This window comes from Maylandia zebra, linkage group LG20, assembly GCF_041146795.1.
Source record: "Maylandia zebra isolate NMK-2024a linkage group LG20, Mzebra_GT3a, whole genome shotgun sequence".
Classification (NCBI taxonomy): domain Eukaryota; kingdom Metazoa; phylum Chordata; class Actinopteri; order Cichliformes; family Cichlidae; genus Maylandia; species Maylandia zebra.
In genome coordinates this window covers 28,877,392-28,901,934 of record NC_135186.1, presented here as the reverse complement: position 1 = coordinate 28,901,934, position 24,543 = coordinate 28,877,392, and the positions used below count along the sequence as shown (strand labels likewise).

Below are 24,543 nucleotides of genomic sequence, written 5' to 3'. Positions count from 1 at the left end.
CTGTTTACACCAGCCATTTGAATATCGAACAACAGAAAAAATACACCATAGAAAAAAACCCAGATTACTGCTGCTCACTGGATATTTTTCTCTTTTTTAGATTAGTACCTGAGTGGGATGCTTGTGTTTGAAAATCTCAATACATCCTAATTTCTGAAATATTCAGACCAACCTGTTCGTCAGTAACAACATGCTTCATTCAAAATCACTTAAATGACCTTTCGTTTTCATTCTGATGCTCAGTATGAACTTCAGCAGGTCATATTGGCCTGAACACATTGAGTTACTGCCATGTGATTAGTTCATGATCATTCAGTCACAAAAAAGAGAGAGAGAAAAAAAAGAAAGTTCAGGTGAGAGAGCCCACAGAAGAGGCGTCATTAACCACAATCAGAAACAGCAGGGTGGAGGTGGGTTGCAAAGTAGCAACCATAGGCCGTCTAAAGCACCTTAACCAGTGCATGCTGTGTGAGATTTGCAGATAGGATGTGTAGAAGTGTTCCAGCTTAGCCATCATCTCATATAGGCTGGCACTGAGATCAACCTATCAGCCAAAATTGCAGATGAACCTGCCTCTGTGACCTGCCCAAGAGAAAACAAAAAGCCGTACCAAAAGCACCTTTAAACATATTCGTGACCCTCCTGAATCCCTTCACAAAATGAATGCACACATGTTGATTTCTCTTTAATGTATGCACATGCTGAGGATAGATGATACAACAGCACAAAGGTTCACTTACTCTAAATTTAAGTGCACGAAAAATCTTTTATTTTGTATTTTTAACTCATCCCTCTTAATGTTAAAGACTGTAAACTATCACATTCTCATCAGGGTTTGGTTAATAATTGTGTTTAGCCTCCCTGTTGTTTGAGGATATGATGTTTGGGTTAGTTGTCAGAGTTTTAGTTTTCATCTTATCTTTTGTTTTAGTTTGTGTCTTTTATCAATGTTAATGGTATTAGTGTTTCCCTAAAGTGTCATGTCTGTGTTAATCTCTTTAGTTCTTCTTCCCAGTTTTACTTTGAAGGTTTGTTTTCTTTTATGTCCTGTGTCAGTTTTGTTTTTTTCCAGTTCTAATTGTTTTCACCTCCTTCACTTCTCTCCTGCTTCATTCAAGTATTTATAGTCCTTTGTCCTTTTATAGGTGTTGTGTTGTTTGTGTTGCCTTGCTGCCTTCCAGGTGAAATTCCCTGGTGTTTTTGGTCCCCATTGTTCTTTTTGCGTCTAGCTGTTTTGGATTTATGTTTTGGACTTTGACGTGCCCTTCAGTATTAAAAACTTGTTTTTTGTATAAACTCTGCCTTTTGCATCCTACACTTTGGGTCTTCTTCACCTCCACAATCACCACAGAGCCACCAAGCTGTGACACAATCAGTCCATCAATCAATCAATCAATCAATCAATCAATCAATCAATCAATCAATCAATCAATCAATCAATCAATCAACCAATCAATCAATCAATCATCCATCCATCCATCCATCCATCCATCCATCCATCCATCCATCCACCAATGCATCCATTTTATTTCATATTCTAACCTCAACTCAATGTATTGCAGTTCCAGACTGTGGTGTTTTCTCATAAAATATTTACATAACCCCCCAAAAGGAACTAAAAACATGAGGATAAAGTGAATCTTCTTATGCTCTGCCTTACTAGAGCTTCAGGAGATAGCTGAGGGATTGCCCCCGAAGGTCTCGACTAGAATTTCTTTTGGTTCTCATTTGTATATTTATAAATATTTCATGCTTTTATATCAGGCTGCTCTGGTTTTATAACGGTTTGGCTGAACTCTACAGAACATCAGGAAACAACCCACTCAAATCATGACACTGTACTCATTTGACAGCACAAACAAATACAAATGAGTGCTATCAACTTACAAAAGCACAGATTAAACTGAGTTTTTTTTTTTAAATCCTCTATCATAAAACATGATTGTCCTGCTGTTTCAGTGCTGTAGGTGTGTTAATGAAAGCAGATTAGAGAGATCAAGGTAGCACAGGGGTGTCCATGGTGCTTGATCAGTGAAATATATACCAGGTATTTATCACTGGATAATCTGCATAATTAATTAACTTTAAAAAGATCAGATAATATGGCATTTTTAACCTCAAAATGTTTCAAAAAGGAGAAAAAATGGGAAAATGTGACAGAAATAATAAAGAAAATCTAATCCTAGAATCTGCACACATAAAAACAAATCATTTGAGTAAGTAAAAAACTAAATAATGAAAGAAATATTGATTCCACAACAAAAAATGTGTCCTCATTAAAAAATCGAGAACAGAGACATATTTTTAGTCTGGTTTAAAAGGAGAATGTTGAGCAGATGTAAGTTTGTGGAGAATTCAGACAATCAAGGAGTGCTCCATGAGCTGGTTTTGAATTCTACAGCAAGCAGACAATTAAATGATGACCCAACTGATCTCTAGACTTATATTTTTAAAGTAAAAGATGCTGTAACACAGTCATTTCCTAACTTTGGGGATAAATAAAGTGCTTTGTCTTATTGTTGTTCTAAAGATTTGGATTCTGTACTTTTACTCCATGTGTCTTACACATTATCAAACACCATTTCAATTCAATTTTACTTATATTGCACCAAAATTTGAAAGCAGAGATCTCAAGTAATATTAATATATATATAATGACAAAAGTTGGATGGACACATAAAATATGCTACAATTCTTTCTACCTGAGATTAAATTCAAAGAATGTCTTTAAAATAAAAATAAAGTTTGACATTTTGGATTTTGAGAACAAAGTTTACTCTCTTTATAGAGAGAGTGATTTCACTGCCTCCATCTCACTCTATCACAATCCCTTACCATATCCTCTTTCATTACATCCATGAATCTTTTCTGTTCTTCTTCGTTGCCTCCTGCCTGACAGCTCCATATTCAGCATTCTTTGTCCAGTATATCCTCTATCCCTCCTCTGTGACTGTGTCTCCAAAATGCTAAATCTGAGCTGTCTGATGTACTCATCCTGGTCACTCCAAGTTGAAACCATAACATCTTAAACTGTGCCTCCTCCAGCTCTGCCTCCATCAACACCTCAAAGTGTCAAAATATTGTAGTGATGTTAATGAGTTAAGTCCTGCATGGACAAAAACAAATTCTCAGTTAATGCTGTCAGTTTTTATAAGGTCATGTGATATTAATTAGGACTATTATCAGGAGACTTCTTATTCATGTTTGGTAGTTTAATCAGTATGTCTTTTTTTAATCCGTGGTTTTTATTTGACAGAGATTCTTAAAGAGCTCAAAGGTCTAATCCATTGAATGCATGTGTTGGTGCAGAGAGCTTTCATTTCCCAATTATAGCTTCCAAAAAACGGTAGCCGTGTAGAAGGCTTTCTTCTCTGATATGTAGTGAAGTAGGGGTATTAGACTGTAAAATCTGATAAGCTGGCTTTGCTTAAAACATTATGCAAACTCGTTGCCTGAGAAAATAAGTAACATCAGCTTAAAAGGGGTGATTTATAATAATGTGTTTACTTTGAGCATGCAGTATTGGAGAAGGATAAGTCATATAAAGTTTTTATGGTACAACAAAGCAATGAATCTCTTTAATATTATGTTAAATGCATTCTATACAACCTCAGTTTAGCATTTTTTTTATTAGACAGGAAAAAAGAAAGCTGGTCTTCTTCACATTTAAACACAAACCCTGAACATGAACATTGACTGCGAGTCACCGGTTGCTACTAATATAAAATGTTGTTGCACAAGAATTAAGGACTAAACAATGCATGACTGAAATAATGATCAACTCTATTAAAGATTTAAAGTCAAACATTAACAGCTGCATGTGCAGAAGTGTTCTAGACTGAGAAAATGCGCTTTAAACATGTATATTATGGCATTATTGTGACATCGTAGAGCGTCATATTAAAAAAATTAAAGTATGTTGTACAGCTCTCTACATTCTCTTTCAGATGCTTTATTACTCCATATGTTTCTTTTTTCAAGTTCAACTGTGACCTTGGGTGCTAACAATAAAGGTCTAGGTCAAATGTTTAACCAGCATAGGTATTTATGCCTTTATGCCGAAGGTCTCTTTCTGTTAAATGGAAACTTTTTTCCTTCGCCCTTCATTGGGGTTCTGTCTATACTATTCCAGGGTCTTTCTATTATATTATAAAGCACCATAAAGTGCTTTGAAAAGCTGCACTGTAAAAGTAATTAAAGGGCACCAAGCAACCCAGCTAAAATGAATTTAACATTTTGAAACTCCCTTGCTTATTCAGTCAGTCAGTAAGTCTGACAGAGACACGTTGTGCTTTACTTGGTGAGTTTAACAGGTGCAGCCAGCACCCGTCACGTAGTTTCCACAGTTTCTGGTCTTTAAGCTAAGTTGCAATTTTTAATCATTGCCAAAATAAAATTTTAACAGTGTTTCTTTAAAGGCAGGTGTGTCAAACACAAGGCCCGGCTCCAGAATCGACTGATCAAGGTCTCTACACTGGGAATAAAATTTTTGTTTGGCAGCTTTTCCTATTGATGAAGAGCTCTCCCAATGCTAGTAATACTAGCAAAGTACTTAAGTGATAAATAAACAATTATATGACACAACATTTCCCATTTTTTCACCACCTACAATAAAAATGTCTATTTTCTTTTACAATGCGTAGTTCATATGTAGTTAAACTTTCTTAGAATGATGGATTGGAGAGCTTCTTTGGTATGGCACACTTAAGATCAAAGTGAGGTGTGTACTGTGCATGTGGCCCACAATGTAAAATGAGTTTAACATCTATTCTTTAAGGCATGGCAAAAGACATACAAGCATTTCACGTTGCATATCAAAACTGAGGATGGTTGCTTAAGGACCCAGAGGTCCCTTCAGTATATAGGGCCCTTTATTCCTAGCTACACAGTTGTTCACAGTGACAGCTGCTCACAGTGATGAATAGTGTGACACTCTTGTGTTTTGATTTAACACGCTCTCTCTGGGTTTATTAGAATCAAAAGATGCCAAGGATGTATGTAAGGAGGAGCCCCCTGCTGTTTTGTTTGCTGTTGCATCATGTGGTTGATGTTTATTTGAAATGATTGCACGCTAGATGACAACATCTGCCAGACATCCTCCCACTATCAACACAGTGTTCTTCAAATTCACTGCTGATGATCGCTGCCTGGCCTGATTTTTCAAAACCCCGGTCCAAAGGAATGGCATTGTAATTTATCTAGACTATAAAACCCAGCTAACTGGTTTGAGTTTAATTGGCAGGGTGTGGACATGAGTCGTTTCTGCAAAATCTTCTGAGGAAACAGACTGCAGCATCAGTGCTCCTTTTAAACTTTAAGCATTGGCACATTTGGCCTGGTTAGAGCTCTAAAAGATGAAAGGAACTGTTTGAATTAATAGTTTCCACAGGAGAGAACATCAAAGAGCCTCAAATATTAATAATAGACATTTGAGGCTTACACTCAGCAGCCCGGCTTTGTTTTAATGTTTGACTGAGGAATTAGATTTTTTGGTCAGTCCAAAAAAAAAAAAACCACCCAAAAAACCCCACTGGGCTCAGTTTGTTTAAATAAATATCAGACTGTAACAGTAAGAGATGCAGCCAGAGCCAAAGTTTCTTGTATTGTGATCATATTCCAAATTTTTTTTATCAGTTGATTGCAAAAACAGAAAATTAGAAGAAAAAGGGAGACACTGGAGTGAGGTGTAGTTAACACAAGGGGGCAGTCTTAGTTTGATAACAGTGAGACATTGTGCGTAGGTTGATTTTGTGAAACATGGGACAGGATTATATGAAATGTGCAATGTGAACAACACAACACACAGCAGAAATCCAACTGAGGCCACAAAATACTTAATTACCATCATTATTATTAAATTATTCACATTGTTTAGTCTACATCAAAATGGACTGATTCTACTGACTTTAGCTCCATGTTTTTATTCATGGACTCTACTAAAGCTACTCTGCGTGATCCACATTTAAAAATAGTTGGAAAATGAACCCTTTTTATCCCACTCATCTCTGGAACTGCTTCTCATTAAAACCTGTTTTCTTCTGATTGGCTGTCCTTCACAAACACAAGGTCTGGACTTCTGGTAGGTGGGACTTCTGTGCTCACAGTCAGACCTGTATGTCTGAGATGATCATACTGTGGATATTCACACTCTTTGAGATTCAAAAGTAGACAAAAACGGTCTGAAATTGAGCATTTAGAGCAGTTTGATGGACTCACAGGGATCACTCACACATACACTGACCTCTTTAGTCAGTTTGCATGTTTTCCTCGTGTTTGCATGGGTTCTCCCCAGGCACTCAGGCTTCCTTCGACAGTTCAAAGACAGTTAGTTGGAAACAATAAATTGCCCATAGGTGTGGATGTCCGAGTGAATGTGAGCGTGAATGGTTGTCTCTGTCTCTGTGTTAGCCCTGCGACAGACTGGCGACCTGTCCAGGGTTGCCCTAAGACAGCTGGGATAGGCTCCAGCGCCCCCCACGACCCTGAAAAGGATAAGCAGAACCGAATGGTTGGATGGATGGATGTGTCACAGTATATAGAATGAAAAAAATCATAATGGCTCCCGTTTAAAACTATCTAAAGCATTCAAATAAATTAAAAATAGCTGAAAATTGACTTATCAGCTGTTTGTCTTTGAAATATCATTAATCTGTAAAATCCAGCATGTTAATACAAAATAAATGACACTTTTTGCCCATCTTTCTTCTGCGTGTTGCTTTTCTAATCTGTTGAGAAGGATTGCAAAATAATACGGTTTTTTTTCAGTCAATCTGTTGAATAAATTTTCGATCAACAATCCAAATACATTCTTAACCTTAGCGAGACTGAAATCATCAGAAATTTGCTGATCAGTGGGTTAAATTTCTGTCAACAAGCTAACATCAGTTAACCCACTAATGCCTTTAGCTCTAGGGCTAAGAGACAATAATGGAAGAGATGGCATCTCTTCTGTTTGAATCAAATCAACGAGGAAATCTGCAGAGTGCTAAAGGATCCCCAAAGGCCGTCCAAACAGGCATTTAATTATCCAGCTGTCTATATGTGAGTCTGTAAATATAATGAAAATATACACCGTGGAAAGAATCCAGGAAATCTCAGGATTTTCTCTGTTGTTCAGATAGTGAAATGCTGAGTCAGGACTCCAGCTGAAACCTGTCTGTTTCTTTTTGCTGCATTAAAGTCTTATATAATTAACTAAAAGTTAACTTAAGAGTTTTGGACAATTCAGCACCTATTGCATGTTTCATGAGATTTTTAAGTTGAACTGTTGAGCTGTTTTGTAAAAATGGCTTTGGTGCAACCATTTAACCAGAGTGCTGCCAGTGCCTGAATGATTTGCCCCAACAACTATACTCTTTTTTTGATACATACATAAACACAGGTTAATAATCACTCTCTGTGGTTTGTTATTAGTATGCAGGCTGCTGAAATGTCATCTTACGGTTTTTGATTGAGCGACAAAATACTTATGAATACAAACTCATGAATTAAACAAAGGAAAAGGGTACAGAATGCAATGTATTTAAAAAAAAAACAGTCAGTATTGTAGAATGTTTTTCAGCAATGGTAAAAAAAACAAAACAAAACTGTTCCACACACAAACAGAAAACGTAAGACTTTTTATCAGCAAGACAACAGAAAGCAGGAAGGATCACAGCGGAAAAAAAACGAGAGCTTTCTAAGCCAATTTGTGGCAAAACAGTTTTTGCATCCGTATGGAAATGTGTGTGTGTGTGTGTAGGTGTGTGTGTGTGTGTGTCTCCAGATGTGTACACAATGCTATGAGTCTGGCACCGACAAACACACTAAACCTCTTAACAAACCTGTGAAGTGCGCCGTGACCCCTGGCTCCACATGTGGCCACTAAATTAGGTTTGCTCAGGCCAACATTTGTCTTATTTATTGACTAAATCTTTTGAGAAGGTGAGAAGAAGGGCTCACAATCAATTCAGCATCCCAATTAAACAACTAAAACACTGACTTAAAAATATGCCAACATGGATTCACCAAAAGCCGACGGATTTGACATGAAGAGATTTAAGAAAGCACATAAAAGTGGACACACAAGCGCAGGAAACAAGCTCCAAGTTTGCAAGGCGCTGTTTGTTCTTTCACACAGCTGTGAATAAACAATAGTGGATTAAGACCACTCTAAGAAACAAAAAAAGGGCCACAAATAAAGAGGAAGCTGTAACATTTGCTACAGTTATCATGATGAATAAGTGCTGCACTGACTTTGTAGCTGTTGCTATATCATCATATAGCAGAAAGAAACAAACAGGCTGCTGAGGATTTGAAGCCAGACTCGACTCACAACACTAAGTTTACTTCACTGCAAAAAGAAACTATAAATAATATATAGATCTTTTATACACTTTGGATTGTGCTTCAACTCAATAGTGATTTAATTTGCAAATATTATATGAGTCAGCACTGTTGGGAAAGTGCTGCAAAAGCCCCACAGTCCTGCAACACAGACTTAGCTGAAAACTTAAGGCACACACAAAGAGATTTACAGGCCAGTTCAGAATTTGGACGGTTGGTGTTAAAATTAAATAAGCACAAAAAAACAAAGAAAGGAGAAACAACAATGCAGCTCCCCATATGCTGCAAAGTTATATGGTGCTCAGTTATTCACAGGCATGCAGGACTAACCCTGCGTCCACCAACAGCTCAAGTCTGACATAAGCATTATGACGGGCAGGTGAGTGGAGGCTAAAACACTTGTAACTGTGTGATGCCATTCAGGGAAACTTCAGGGTGGAGCTGAATAGAGAAGAAAGCTGCACTTGTTTTACAGGAGCAGAGCTCTGCAACATGTTTCACGTGATACAATGAGAGCTTGTTTACAAATCAAGAGGGTTAAAGTGCTGATGGATAATATTAAAGAACACACATGCTGCTGTGTATCTGTGCTGATCCGGTGTTTCCAGGTAAAAGAGGTGGGACCTGGTATAAACAGGAAACAGGAAATGGGTCTGCTTCTAAAACAAGTCAATCAAAAGATCTCGGCAAAGTAATGGATATAATGTGAGTTTTGTTCAAAATTAGGTCGAATGTCACATTTTTCAGAGCCTACGGTGCAATGGTAGCATGTACATATAGACATCAGCAGGAGGAAAATAAGAAACTCCAGATCAAATAAGTCTGTCAGTATACGCCAGGTGATCATTGTAAAATATTAAAATTAAAAATCATATTCTGCACTCATGTGCAACACATAGGACACGATGAGGTTATTAAGGAAGCAGGATTTTACTTTTGTACAACATATGGCCCCTGAGGGGCTAAAACATGAAGTGCCAAAAACCAAAGTTCCTCTAATGGGAGCTTGCGTCTGGCTCCAAAAGCGAGTCTGTCCCCATAGACACCCATGTTAAAATGCTCAGCTTTACAGCAGAAATAAACATGTTTACATCCTGGGAAAAAAAAACTTTGATTCTATAATTTCCCAAAACTGTGACAACTGGGAAAAAAAGATTTATTCACTATTATATTGCAATATTTTGTGTAGTGATACTGTATCGATACAGGGACAGGGATTTTATTAAATAAATTAAAATACTCATGATGGGAGATAACCACTCTGCAATCATCCGCAGTCTGACTTGGACTGACTGCAATCACTCAGAGAGCGTGCTATCTAATTTATAAATGCAGACATGTTGCCATCAGTCTGAATGAGTCTTCTTCCATGCATGCAGGTCATGGGAACTCAACTCAGCTGGCCGCCAGCTGATTTAATTCTGGTTAGGCTTCTAAGTGCAAATGTAACAGTTAACTGTGGACTTCCATTAAATGTGAATTCCTGTTTATGTAAACAGCAACATGTGAGTTTTACTGATTTATCAAATTTAATTAGTGTATTATCCGAAATAGATTGCATGTAATTGCCAACCTGACCCCATATGATCACAGACTGACTCTGTTTTATTAAAACATCTATGTTAGGGACGGTGTCAGCCTCCTCAACAATCTCATTTTGCAGCAAAAATCAAAAATAAAAGCTGGGTCTGAGCCAGGAAACCAACCAATTTAAATGAATTCTAAAATTTTCTGCCCAGAACAGTGGTCAAATATTCAGCCAGAATTATGCCAGAAGCTTGTCAATGGCCTCCAAAAGTGTCTGGTTGAGATGCAACTTGCTAAGCAACATTTAACCAAATATAGAGCCTGTATGTACACTTTTAACTCCATGTGCATTATAAAAATATAAAATAAAATCAAACTTGGGAACCCAATTCTTGCTTTTTAAGTCATTAAAGATGTGTGCTGCACAGTTAATTCACTCTGAAAAACAAAATTCCCAGATCAAATAAATCATTAAAAGATTCATGCCCATGAAGAGTGTATGTATACTTTTGACCACAACTGTAACAAAAGTAGCACTCAAAGACGCATCATCTGCCAACAACACCACGGTTTTAAAAATAGATGAATCCTGAATCACGACCAGAACTTAATGAGGTCATGTTTTGCCCATGACTCATCTTTTCATTCATGTTATGAAAGTCATCCTGGTAGTTCTTGTATAATTTTGCCAACAAACAGCAGTAAAAACATAAGAAAAAGTTAAATTTTTTTCTTTGTAAATGAATGAGGTATGAAGCTAATACTGCAAAGTGGCAGAACTGAAATATGAGCCTAAAAAAATACTTAGTTTACCTCCAATGTTTGTACAATACTTTCCATGTTATATGGCTTTATGCAACTAAAATGTTGCTTCATATAACCAGAAAGTGGAAAGTGTCCTAGCTGTGGTGCAATGGAGCTCCCGGGCGTGTTTCTGTACCCAGGGCGGTGAACTTAAACTGGACAAGAGCCGTGTTGTGCATGAATGTGTGGAATTGTGGGGCTCAGCACTCAGTCATGGGTGTGTACTGTCAAAGCCTTTAACACAGGGCATTTGTTTCTGTTTGTTCCCCTTTCTGGAGGTTTGCTGTTAAATGAAGGCTCAGACCGTGTCAACGTGTATGTGTGAAGTCAGGGAGGCCAAGATGTGTCACCTCATATACTGTCAGGTCGTCACATAACCTCAACACTATCATCACAGCTCGGCTGTTCTAGTGAGAAAATGTGTGTGCCATCCCATTTGGGGCTCATAAAATATTGATAGCACATATTTAAGATTAATTTTTTATGTTAGCATCAAGCTAAAAGGTCAAACATTTCCTGGTTTCAGCCTCTGAATGTGAGAATTTTCTACTTCATTACTTCTACTTCATGTTACACTGTGTTATATATTATGACAAATTACTAGCTAACTGGATTTACTTGAATGTTTTCATATTATCTAACATTGCTGTATGCTGGATGCAAAGACTATATCTGATATATTCTTCACATAGCATTCACTGGTGTTGTCAGCTCATATCAGGCTATTGGCAAATAGGATGACATTTACTGATATCAGAAGCTGATTTTTTTATTTTTGTGTCACATCAATTTTACACTGGCTAAAAGAGCAAAGAAAATGAAAGAAAGGGCTATCTCTCTGGGGTGATGTAAACAAATAACTGGAAAAAAAATTGGATAAAAAATGGCAGCTATGAACACATGATATACAATCAAATTTTACATTTATTAAAAATCTATAAATCAAATCTATAGCAATAGTTACACATCAAATCAAATCCATTTGAAGACCTTCTAAACATTAATATTAGAATAAGCAGTAAGTCTGTCTCTTGACTGCTTCTTACTTACAGCAGTGAAGGCATGTTTTCTTATTTAGTTTTTATATTAAAACAAGGCTTTTACCCTGAACATGATGTTCTTGTTTTGTTTTTTCTATATATAATGTTTATGCATGTCTTTCTTACTTTATATTCTAAAGGGTGAATAAATAACCTTCCCATTTTGGGACAAAGCTGGGTACTATACTCGTTGGAGGTGATGCAGCGTTTCCTCTCTGGTTTGCCGTGATGTCACTAAAGGAAAAAAGCTACTGAGAGCTCAGCTGCTGTTCTGGTTGGTGAAAGCAGCTTCCAGAATTCTCATATATTAAAATTATATAGATGACAACCACAAAAGAGTCACAGGTGGGACATTAACCGGGGAGATGATGGGTTTTTCCCTCCTGTGTTGTCAATAGGGTGTTACTTTGAGGAGGCTGAGTGGGAGGAGATATGCAGATGGAGCCGGTGGAGCCTTTTTAGTGGCGTCTGTAGTCCCCCCCCCCAAACTCACAGTGGACTTTTGTCACGGGAGTCCACTACAACCACAGCCAGCATCAGCACTCACAGGGTGGCATTTTGCTGTATAACCTAGAAATTCAAGTCTTTTTACAAGCAAGTGGAGAATATTTGAATATTTGTGGCCTCTGCTGTCCCTTGATAAAGGAATACTTTTTTCTGTTTTCAGTTTGAAGAGTTTTTTCACTCAACTTTTCACTGGACACGTGAATGCTCAGGATGCTTTTCTCAGGCGTTTTGAGCCTTTTTGTCTTCATGGCCCTATTTTCATCACTTGTTGAAACCAAGATCTACAGACCATTTGAATTTCACCAGTATAAACCTGGGCTTGGTCAACACTACAGCCAAGGAAAACCCACCAGCAGGCACAAGTAAGTGCTGTTTCTCTCCATCTCTGTCATACACATCACCACGTCAGATAATTCAGTGACAAATCTTGTAATTTTTTAAAAATTGTATCTAAGCAAGTTTTTTTCTTTCCTCTTTGATTCCACTCTGAAAGGAACCACTGTGCCTACGTCACTGAAAAGACAGTGCCCTTCACCATACAGGATGGAGCAGCACCGTATGTAAAAGCCGAGTACAACAAGTGTTCACTGGGCCGCAAATGCCCAGCTCTTTTGTGAGTAAACGCTACTCGTGTGATAGATTTTAATTCAGGTTGCTTCACAGTACAAAACACTGAATTTATGTTTTTAACCCATTACTGCTGCTCCCTGCAGGTATCGCCTGATGTACAAGCCACTTTACAAGGTGGCACATAAAACCGTCACAGAGCTGGAGTGGCGTTGTTGCCCTGGGTACTCTGGTTATGGATGTATGGAGGGACATCCAGTTTATCAACACCCTATGAAAATGATGCCACCATTCAAGGGCCCACCAATGAGAGAGTCCCAGTTTAAGGGCCCCCCTAGCAAAGTCCCGATGTTCAAGGGCCCACATGTTAACACTGCTGTGAAAGCCAGCCCATGGAGTCATCCCAAAGGCCCTCCTACTGGCAGTTTTAACCCCTTCCCAATGCATCCCTTTGGGCCTTCAAGGGCCTCCTCCTACCCAGACATCCCCTTCCAGCCTTATCCATCAGAATCAGAGCCAGCTCCAGAGCATGAAGAGCCACATTACACAGAGACCAACCATGAACATGAACATGAGAATAGCCAAGCACCTGAGGAATTTATACCTGAAGAAATCCCCTCTCCTCCCCCCTCTGGTGGTGAACAGCCTGTGGGAGAGACCACAGGTATGTCCCCATTTTTGAACTGTCCAATAAAGCTAACTGGGTTTTAAAAGTGATGTACCTGAATTTACTTTCTTTTTTTTTTAAGTAAAAGAACAACAAATTCTTAACAAGTTCTTAAAATGAACTAGATTCAAAATGCAGTCACATCAAAGCATAGTGTTTGGGATTTCTTTACTGTGTTTGTCCCCCTTTTAATAGCATCTCTTTATCTCTTCAGGCCATGCTCTTGACAGCGAGACGGAGGAGCGAATATATCATATGGAAGAGGATGTGCGGCGTCTAAATCAGGGTCTGGAGACTTTGAGGGTAACTGTGAATGGGCTAGAGGAAAGCCTGCGAACCTCACTCAGAGAGGATGCTAACAGGATGCTGTCAGCTCTGCTCTCTGCTCCCCCTGGTACTGGTCCTGGTCCTGTTCCTGTTCCCCCTCCAGATGTAGCCTCTCATCCATCCACCTTTGGGTTTGTAGAAATTCCTGGGGGAGACCTTGACACAGGAGATCTAGATGGTAGACATGTTGTTCCAGACCTCGCAGAACTGAATGAAAGGGTTGAAGAGCTTAGAAATGAGGTGCAAGCCAAGACAGCTGAGATTCAGGAAGTCAAAGTGACAGTGATGAGGCATGATGAAGCACTGAAGAAGATTTCTAATAGAACAGGTATTAGAAATCTTTTGGTATCAAACTCCAATGGCAAGCTTGGAAGAGCTATGGAGAAACTGATGGATGCTAAATTAAGCACAGCCAGAACAGAAATTCTTGGCAGATTTGAGAAGCGTGTGGAGAGCGCAGAGGACCGATGCAAGGAGAAAGCTGGGGATGTGCACCGTCAGTGCCAGAAGCAGCAAAGTGAGCGGCAGGAGCAGATGGAGGATGCTCTACAGGAAAGCACCATCAACCTAAGAACAGAGCTGAGAAAGCTCCAAGCACAGATCAATGGTTGTAATGGTACTGAGAGCTGCTGTGGTAGGATGAGTGGACTTACAGAAAGGGTGCAGCTGCTGGAAAGGTCAATGGCAAGCCTCAACCAGTCCCAGGAGCATCTGAGAGTGGAGCTGGGTGGACACAAAGACCACATAGAAGGAATGCTGGAGGGGCGTCTGGCATATGTAGAGGCCAAGCTCAACCTGACTGGGGAGATCAAAAGTGAAGAATCTGGAAGGACAAGTGGTGTCCCAGACAGAGATGCGACTGGACATGCTTTGGAGGCCAAAATGGAGGTTAAGTTGAAGAATCTGGAGTGTCGTTTACTAACAGCTTTGGAGGAGCTGGGTAATGCAACTGCTCTGGAGGATCACATTGTTCCCACTCTGGAGACAGAGCTGGAGTCACTCCGAGGCAGACTGGAGGTGGATGTGGACAGAATGCAAAAGCACCTCAACAATTTGGAAATGCTCTGCACCACTTCATGTCCCTCACCTCAAACAGTTACCATCCAAGGAGACTCTGCTGTGCCAAGTGAAAACCTGGCTTTGGAGCAGAATGTGAAGGAGGTACTGGATATGCAAGGCGACCAGTTGAACACACTCAATGTTACACTGCAGAACATGCTAAAGCGTCTGACCCTCAGGGAGCAGCAGGAACAAGCAGAGCAAGATTCTTCCATCCAGGGTGAGCTAACAATCCTCAAATTCAATGTGCGCTCAGTTAACCACACCCTGAGAGGACTCCAGGATTCCCTGGGGACAGTGGTCCACCAGGTTGGTGAAGCCAACAGTTCTTGGCATCAAAGAGAGACTCGTCTGGCCCAGCAGATAAAGGGCGTGGTGCAGCTGGTTGGACATCAGGCTTCCATGCTTGGGGCAGGTGAGCGCAGACTGACCCGGCTTAAAGGTGAGCTGCAGGAGATGAAGAGACGGCTAGCTGAAGAGGTACGGGGGTGCCGAAGATCAGCTATGGTGGTCCAGAAGGAGGTAACTGAGGTTGGTGGGCGGGTTGCCAGCGTAGAGGACCAGTGTAAGGGCTTAAACTACTTGGCAGACGACCTGGAGAGAATCAGGGAGGAGCTGGAGAGACAGTCAAATGGTCTCCTACTGCAAGTCAGTGGGACTCTCTCTAGCCATGCACAGCAGCTGTCTGAGCTGAAAGGTGAACTGAAAAACTGCACCTCCAAGGCAGAGCCAACAGAGCAGAGTTTAGAGGCTGCAGAGACACGAGGGGATACCTTCGCTCTGAATTAGTTTACTTCATATGGACAATGAATTATAAAACGGCGAAGAGTAAATATTTTGCAGGCGTAAAGGGGTTCCACTAAGCCCATTATTATACAGTTTTTACAATGCAAAGGTTTCGAATGTGCACTGAAATAATGATGTTTTGTCAGCTTACAAAAGGAGAAAACCAAAAGGCAGCTAACTTCAACCGCACTCACAACTGAATCTTGAAATCTAATCATGGTGGTGCTAAGAATAATCAGAGCCTGAGTGATTGAGTGAGAGATAAACAACTGCACCTGTGTTACTCTAAAGCTTTTAAGAAATCATAAATGAACAGTCATTTAATAATGTTTACATGATGAAGTTTTTGTATTGTTTTTTCTTATATTTAGTGTAGATGTAATGTTTTTATATGGCTCTGGCTTTTGAGCATTAGTCTATATTCTTACTGCAGTCCTGCATGAAATGTTTAAAGTATGTAAAGTTTAATTTTTAAGTTTTTCAATACAGACAATTCAATAAAAAATTATTTGATCTTCATGTTCTCTTTTCTATGTTAACTTAGCAGTCAAAGGACTTTTTACTACAAGTCAAATTCACTCATTCCTGCACACAATATAAACGTATATAGCACTTAAATATATATGCTTTTAAGCATTTTCTAACTATCACACCCACACACACACGCAGATTCACTCAGGGGCAATGTTGTGTTTGGTATTTTACCCAGGGACACTTCAGCATAGAAACAAGAGGAACACTGGAGAAACCAAAAGTAAGCGTGAAAAACAAACAAATAGTTAATTAACTAAAATTAGAGCTAATTAGAACTTGATCAGTTTCAACAAACATGCACCAAGTACTTTTGTATTGTACTACTGTACAAATATAATCTATCCATCCATCAAAATACTTTATTTCATATCTAAGTCTAGCCCCATATAATGCAAATGTAACACTGTGGTGTGTGCTCCAAAATATTTACACAACTCCCTAAAAGGAACTAAAAATTAGGATGAATTGAATCTTATTATGATTTCCCTTGCTAGTGTTCCATCCATCCATCCTTCCATTCATTCTTTTCCAATTATACACTTCATAAGCATGTTTGGACTGTGGGAGAAAGCCTGATTACCCTGAGGAAAAGGGTGAACCCGCACAGTCCACACAGAAAGGTCCCAGTCTTCAAACTCGAAACCCTCCCTCCTGCTGCCACCGAAGGCAAGCTGTAACTCTGCTATAGTTCTGTAGTCATGTTTCACTCTGGAAGTGAAAAGTGTTGGTGCAGAGGAGTGAGGACACCACAAGAGGGCAATAGAGAAGCATTAATAGACTCAACTGAAAAGTGCAGGGAGCATTGAAGTATGAGTGTAAATGATGTCTCCCTTCCAAAAAATTAAGTTCGCAGGGACAGGCCGTGCTTGCCAGAGGAAAATTACAAATTTGCATTATAGCCAAGGTGATGGAGAAAGACAGCCAAAGAGCCCTTCAGTGCAGCAGAAGCAGCCTACATCTCATTCTCTCTCTAGGCTACAAATTTACCAGCCCAGTTTTCTGAGCGCAGTCCTCATTGGGCAGTTACAATGGGGCGAAAGGTGACCTTGCTAATAACCTTCCCCTGTTAGTTCCTGTTTCCCCATCGAACAAACAACCATTAAAATGACAGCTACGTGGGAGATGAGCCCACTGCTGTGAGAAAACTTTTTAGCCCGAGACACGTGGTGAATAATAATGATGGAAAATGCCACGGAGGGAAGGAGGGCAGACGGAAGAGATAGACACCAAATTTATGTCTGCTGAGAAGATGAGCGATGGAGCAATCTCAAGACCAATATACACCTCGATAATAATGATGCAGGTCTGCACATGCATATTGGGGAAGTGAGGGGGAGAGATGTCCACGGCTTACAGAAGCAACTGCTGCATATAACTGCCCAAAAACCATAAAAAAAGTATTAAACTATTCTGTCTCTGCTAGACTACAAATCCCACATTATCTTTTCTTAGTTTGAGTGTACGTATTTTTATTATTCTTGCAGTGCCTCCACGTTCATACAAACCCAGACAACAACACATTAATCATGTTTGTTTCCAACTAGACACTTGGACAGAAAGGGCAGCCAGGACTCTGGCGAATTTGTCCCCTCTGACTCTCTTCACTGCTCACTCATGGATCCGATTCAGAGTTACATTTCCTGCACAACTCACAAACAGCGCCTGGCCAAAGGAAGCTCCAAAATCACAAAAGGCAAAGCTTTGGCACAGACACAGAGGACAAAGGATACAGAGTAAAAAGGGGGGCACACTGGAGGAAAATGTGAATCATCTGATAAAATGTCCTCTGTAGAAGTTTAAGGTGAGAGGAGAGATTTTGTCCCCATTATAGTGATGGCCAGAGAACAGACAGGGTTGATTACAGCTGGCTCAGAAGCAAGGAAGCCCAGGAGAGGCTTACCTTAAATCAAGGTCTCAGGGCTACTTAGTAATAAGCTTCAGGATTTGGCATTCTCCAGGAAGCACTACTGGGTGTTTTGGGGTGTATAGCTGAAAAGTTATTGGTGAAAAGTTTTACTATCATAAAAATCAGGTTAAACAACAATAGATCCAAGTTGTTTGTACTTGGTTTGTGACCAGTTGCATACAATTAAAATAAAATTAACCATCATTAGTTTTGAAAATGCAAAATGAGGTCAAACTTTCTACCAGGAGGAATAACATATATATTGAGAGACAAACTTTAAATTACAAGAGTGGCAATGTGAAACGTTTGCAATGACACTAGAGAAACCTGCTCTCCCTAAGGAGTCCCACCTGACGCCAGTGACTCCCATTACAAATACCCTGCGTGATTCCAATTAAATAAATTGAATGACAACAGTAAAAGCCACTCAAGGAAAGTGAAGAAGGTTTATCATTCTGGAAAAAGAAAAAGAGGAAGTGAGGGGAAAAAAGCAGGACAGGGGTGAGCAGATAATAACATTTAAATCTAAATCTAATTAAATATAAATAAAAAATAATCTATTAGTCTAGGCTTAACTATGGGGGAGAAATTGCATAACGTTATATCTTTTCCTTACTTGACATTTAACATTAATGAACTGGTAAAGCACCCTGGTGTGTCCAGCTCGATGTGATCGAGTCAAGTGCGACTCCAGGGGTCTACAGCAGTCAAGTTACTGAGTAACAATCAGACTGAAGAAATGTGGAAGCCCACCAGGATCAGTGAGTCGTTACATTAATAACACATCGTAAACAGTCATCTCTGTCTTGGGCATCGTTACCAAAATAAAAATGGTTTTTGGAATGGAATTTTTGCTTAGGCCCTCAACTGACTCACCAGTATCTCCATTGGGGACGACAACAAATTTTGAAATCAAAATGTGGGGACAATGTTTAAACTTTAAATTCTGGCTATAAAAAGTCAGTCAGAATAACTGTTTGATGTACTTTTTGAATTGACACATGGATTAAAATTGACACAGGAAAAGGATAGCAGAAGGTAAATGAATTCGTACCTGTGGAGTGCAGATCGTTCCATAAACATGAAGATTTAATGAGGAAGAAGTGCATAAAGGTCTTCCACATATGAACTATAGATCGTGAGATTTAATAATTTATGGAATGTGCACCGGAGGTCAGGAGCATCAAGGTCGCACAAAACTAAACTCTATACATTTAAAGACCTCTTTTATTCAACACATGGTATTTTATGGTTCCCTGACATATATCCTTCAGTCCTGGATTTAATTTGGATATTATTTTTGTTCATGAAGTACTAAAATTGGTTTTAGCTTCATTACACCAATGTCACGTAAAATCAGTATTCAGTTTAATAATTACATTAATAAAAAAAATAGGGGGCAGAAATGTTCTTCAAAAAGTTACTTTTACTTTCTTACTTTGAGTACATTTCTGAGGTTGTACTTTTTCACTTTCACTTGAGTAAAAAAGTTGTTTCAGTACTTCAACTTATAAAGGAGTATTTTTAACACTAGTATCTGTACTTCTACCTAAGTACAGCCCTGATCATACATTAGAACTGTGATGCTCATATTAAACATTACCAAAGTTTCAACAAAAGTAAGTCAAAACTGCTCTAAATGCTCTACAAATCTGAAGAAAGTTGGCTTAAAGGTTGAGGAACTCAATGCATGAGCTGAAGGGTTGCAGCAAGGTTACAATATCTTAGAGTGGCATGAACTATGTCAGGATGTGATCTGTGGCTTAATCAAAGCTACAATACTTTAGTCCAAGATAAATATATAAAGCTGGAATTGAGGACAAGAGGTTCCTACCATCCTGCAGTGCAGTTGTTAGCACTGTTGGCTCATAGCAAGAAGGTCTTCAAATCTATTCCAATCCACTGGCCAGCTGGGGCTTTTCTGTGTGGAGTGCATGGTCTTCCTGTGTCTGCATGTTTTTTCTCTGAGTACTCCGGCTTCCTCCCACAGTCCAGAAATGCATGTTAGATTAATTGACATTTCTAAATTATCTGTAGGTGTGAATGTGAATGGTTGTCTGCTTCTGTGTTAGCAACAGATTGGTCATCTGCCCTTGGTGTACCCCACCTCTTGCCCTGTGATAGCTGAGATAAGCTCCAGCCCATCTGTGACCCTGAATTAAATGAGTGAAAGAAGATGGATGGATTTTATAAGTAGCAATTATATTTTTTTAATGATAAGAATCGGGCCTATCTATAACCATAATGGACCGAAAGGCATTTCACATTTTTTCAACAACATTTACCTTCCCGGTCAGTCATGTACAGTTTAATCTTCCTTGAGATCACAATGAACAGAACCATTTAAACAGGGATTTCCAATTTAAATGAGAATGTTGGTACTAAGATGATGTGTTTACTTCAGTCAGTATAGTATAGGCTCCTTAAGTGAGTGGAAAAACTGAATGAGAAGACCTTTGTATGTGCAACCCATCAATTTTCACATTTTTATTATATCAGATTTAGCTGATGTTTTTTCCTTCTGTAAAACACATTAAAATCAATCAGTCTCTTACAAATGGGGGCGGGGCTTGTATTTAGAGCTGCTGGACAATTAGGATTCACTATGTAGACACATTATGTGCCATTAGGCAAGCAACGATAACAGCTATCAAACATCAACGTTATTTTTGCGTTGCTTGTTATGCTCAGTTTGCACTTAGCGTTCATCTCCTGCATATTTATTGAGATCAATATGTTTCCTCTTCTTAAGAACCTCCATTACCATCAAAACAAAATTTTTTGCAAGGGTCATGATAAAAATCTAGAATCACTGATGTTTCTCTCACATCTATTATTGTATTTAATAATAGACTTATTTAACAGAAACTTAATGTCAAGTGAAATGTTTATTTTTAACAAACATGTAAAAACATAATGAAACAAAACTGATGAAAGTTTGTATTAGTTAAATGAATTGTGTCATTCATGCACCCACCTAAAGACTGAAGCATTTGTACCAACGGTAGCCCACCTATTCTGGTGAATGCTGTGCCTGCACACCCGTGATCTGTCTTTTATGCACAGTACCTCATTCCTAACTAAATGCTGTTTCCTCTCTTGAGATGCTCTGCCAAGACTTTGCAGTTACACTCATTTGTTTGTGGGTATTTCTGCATTTAGTTTTTATTTAATACTTGAAAACTCACTAACTTGGTCACTTATTACCATTTGATCTCTTTGCATTAAGAAACTCGAGTTTCTGTTGCAGTATACTTTGGGTCTTAATCCATTTGCACTGTGAAGCAGTGTCCACTCAGTTTTGCAGCATTTGGCTGAATCTGAGCAGAGACTACAGCTCTGTGCACTTCAGAGTCCTTCCTGCTATTTCTAGCAGAAGTCACATCATCAATAAACACCAGTGACCCGGTTCCACTGGCAGCCATACATGCCCATGCCATAACATTGCCTCCAGCGTGTTTGACAGATAATGTGACAGATAGCATGGTATGCTTCAGAACATGAGCTGTTTCTCTTCTTCTTCATACTTTTCTCTTTCCAGCTGATACAAGAACATCTTGAATTAATTGGTCAGAAGATTTTTTTAGAACCTTCTTGTTCTTAAGTGTAACCAGTGGTTTGTAGTTTGTTGTAAATTCACTTGATTGCAGACCTTAATAATGATACTCCTACCTTAACAAGACTATTCTTGACTTAGATGTTACAAAGGTTTTTTTTTCTTAACAATAGAAACAATTCTGCAATCATTCCCTTTGTCATATGTGGTCTTTTTAGAGCTTTTAGTGTTGCTGAGCTGAGCAGAGCTGAGCAGTGCTTCTTCATCAACAGTATACCACATTGTTGATTCGGCCACTACTGGTTTTATCGTCTATCTGATAGTTTTGTTTTGTTTCTTCAGCCTAGTCATGGCCTCCACCACTTGCATCAACATCTCTTCACAGTAAATCATCATCATCATGCTGCAGTCTCAAAGTGACGCCTGAAAAGTGATAAACAAATAAACATTGCATGTTTACTTGTATTCTGGTATCGATTACAGACCGTTTCATCTTATCCTTTACTTCTTCCTGTCAGGTTGAAGTTATTTAACATGTCAGTGCTGTTTTGCAGCTCAAAATAAATGCCTCAGAGTGCATCAAATGTTCTCTTCTGACTCAGGCTGCTGTGACCAGGACAATGTGGTCTCAGCATTCTCTGTCTCGCTGTCCCTCAGGCAGGTAGAAATGACCCTAAAGCTGCAATTTAATCCTCAACACGAAAACAGACACATGATTGAAAATCAACTAAAGCACCAGCTTATGCTTATGGCATTGTTAGTAATAGAGTAGGATCCAACATGGCTATGAATGGGTATTAAACATACTTATTTGCTTTTTTGTTTTTATCTCTTTCCAAGGTCGTTGCTTTGGAACGAAAAGCAGTCCTCTAGTAGATATTGGGGGAATCATCTGTTATGTAATTTATTCTTTCATTTCTTTTTTTCTGGCAATAAAATTAAATCATTTGATACTCTTATTATTTTCTCTTTTTCGAGAACATCTCAGTCTAGAATGAAGCATCCAATAATCAGACTGACAGCTATGTGAAAAGGAAGAAAAAGGGACTTTTTTTTATATGTAAAAGCTGTTTGCTTCCCTTCGTTCAAATTATTTATTGGTAAAAAGCAGACCAATTTCCTGCAGCACCAATTAATCACATTGTAGGGCCTTATCAGATAATTTTGTACCCTGAAGCTTTCTAATCCATGCTCTTAAAAGGGCTGCGGGTTGGCCTCTGCTCTCAGTCAACTGCCACTGCTAACAAGAGGTGGAAGATTTAAGCATCTTCCAGGAAGAGAAACGTATGAAAAACAAATGATTTGTAGCCACTTTTAAGCAATATTGTCAGAGTAGTAAATTGATATTTATTTCATGTGTCAGATTTACCGGTAATGTTGGTTACGTCTTTTCTGACTTTGGTGGGTAACTTTTACTTTTAAAAAACAAATGGAAATAAGAATTCCTTTGTTGATCGCTGTAGGAAAACTCATTCCCTGCATTAACCGATGCTAGACATTAGAAGGAGTAGGGCCTGGGGAGCAACTCCAGCTGTAAGGCAGTGCCTTATTCAAGGGAACAGTGATGTGAGTATTTACTCAGCATGCTTTGATGCTGGAAGGAAACACAAGCACAAACATATCATGAAAATGCCACACATAACCACTGAGCCACCACACTGCTAAATATGTGATAAAATACAGTTGGAACTTGAGCCGTTCACCAAAGACAAAGTTCAATTTAACAGCTATCTTCTTATGTAATAAACAACAACCTTCCAAAAAAACGTTTCATTAAAAAAGTTTTTTTTAAGTGAGTTAAGATGTCATATAAAAGGATATTTCTCTGACCTACATGGAAATAAATGGTGAAGTATCACTTTCCCACATCACAGCAATACATTTCATTTCAGCGGTCAAGGTCATTTTAATAGGCTTAATGTTGACTTTCCTGAAGCAATACCGATGTGTCTCCTTGGAGGATAAGTCAGAGTCAATCTAGGAACCCATCGGCTATCGTTTGCAGACTCAGCCTCAGGGAACAATCACCGATTTCTTTTTTTTTTTTTAGCTGTCAGTGTAGGAAGTGGATGTCCCGGCCAAAACTTTCTGTTTTGGCTAAATCAAATAAAAAGCAAACTCATCATCAGAGAATATTGCATGTTTTGGAGACTGCAGTTTGACAAACAAAGTTCCTCATTTTCTCTTGATGTAAACTGTTTACTAGGAGTAAACAAAGTCGTCTCAAACATCACAGGTTAAAAGAACACGGAGTACAAACTGAGACCACGTAGGCTTTCCAGTACCAAAACATTTGTTTCTTATCTATATTCCTAATCATACACAGAAATTTAGTCATTGAGATTAACTCTGTCCAAGAAAAGTCTGTCAATTTCAGTTATGGTCTGCTATGTGCGTCCAACCAACTATTTTCTTCCTATTATCCAAAGTCTGGTAATGCTGGCAGCAGTCGGGGAAGGATATTCCAGAACTCCTTTCCTCCAGCTTTTCCAGTTTTTCTTGAGGGATTCTGAGGGATTCCCAGACCTGATGCTTCCAACACCTTCTCAGCCTAGCCTGGAGTCTCCTCCCAACTGATAGTGTCCAATTAAACCTCCAAGGGGAGCTGCTCAGGACAAATCCTGATGAGACACCAAAACTACCTCCTTTTGATGCAAAGGAGCAGAAGTTCTACTTCTTGATGTCAGTGCTCCTCAATCTATCTCTAAAGGAGAGGCCAGCCACCTTACATTGGAAACTAATTTTAACTATTTGTAAAACAACCTCATTTTTTTGGCTCACTTTCTAGCTCAGATATATTTTTACATTCTGGTACAACACCTTACAGGCTGCAATGCAGGGTGGAGTAATCCACCATTTTTCAGCAGAGGACCATTGACTCAGACTCTCATTCCACACATTCGCCTGAGAACCCACTCAGAGCGTGCTGAAAGTCATG

At 39.1% G+C, this 24,543-nt stretch overlaps 1 protein-coding gene across 1 annotated transcript; it reads left to right on the top strand.

Moving 5' to 3' along the window:
• Window positions 1-12,200: 12,200 nt before the first annotated feature.
• Window positions 12,201-16,039, top strand: emilin3a (elastin microfibril interfacer 3a). The gene is made up of 4 exons (XM_076878353.1): window positions 12,201-12,565; window positions 12,697-12,816; window positions 12,917-13,434; window positions 13,652-16,039. The coding sequence occupies exons 1-4, from the start codon at window positions 12,405-12,407 to the stop codon at window positions 15,610-15,612; spliced, it is 2,760 nt and encodes a 919-aa protein (XP_076734468.1). The 5' UTR covers window positions 12,201-12,404; the 3' UTR covers window positions 15,613-16,039.
• Window positions 16,040-24,543: the final 8,504 nt, after the last annotated feature.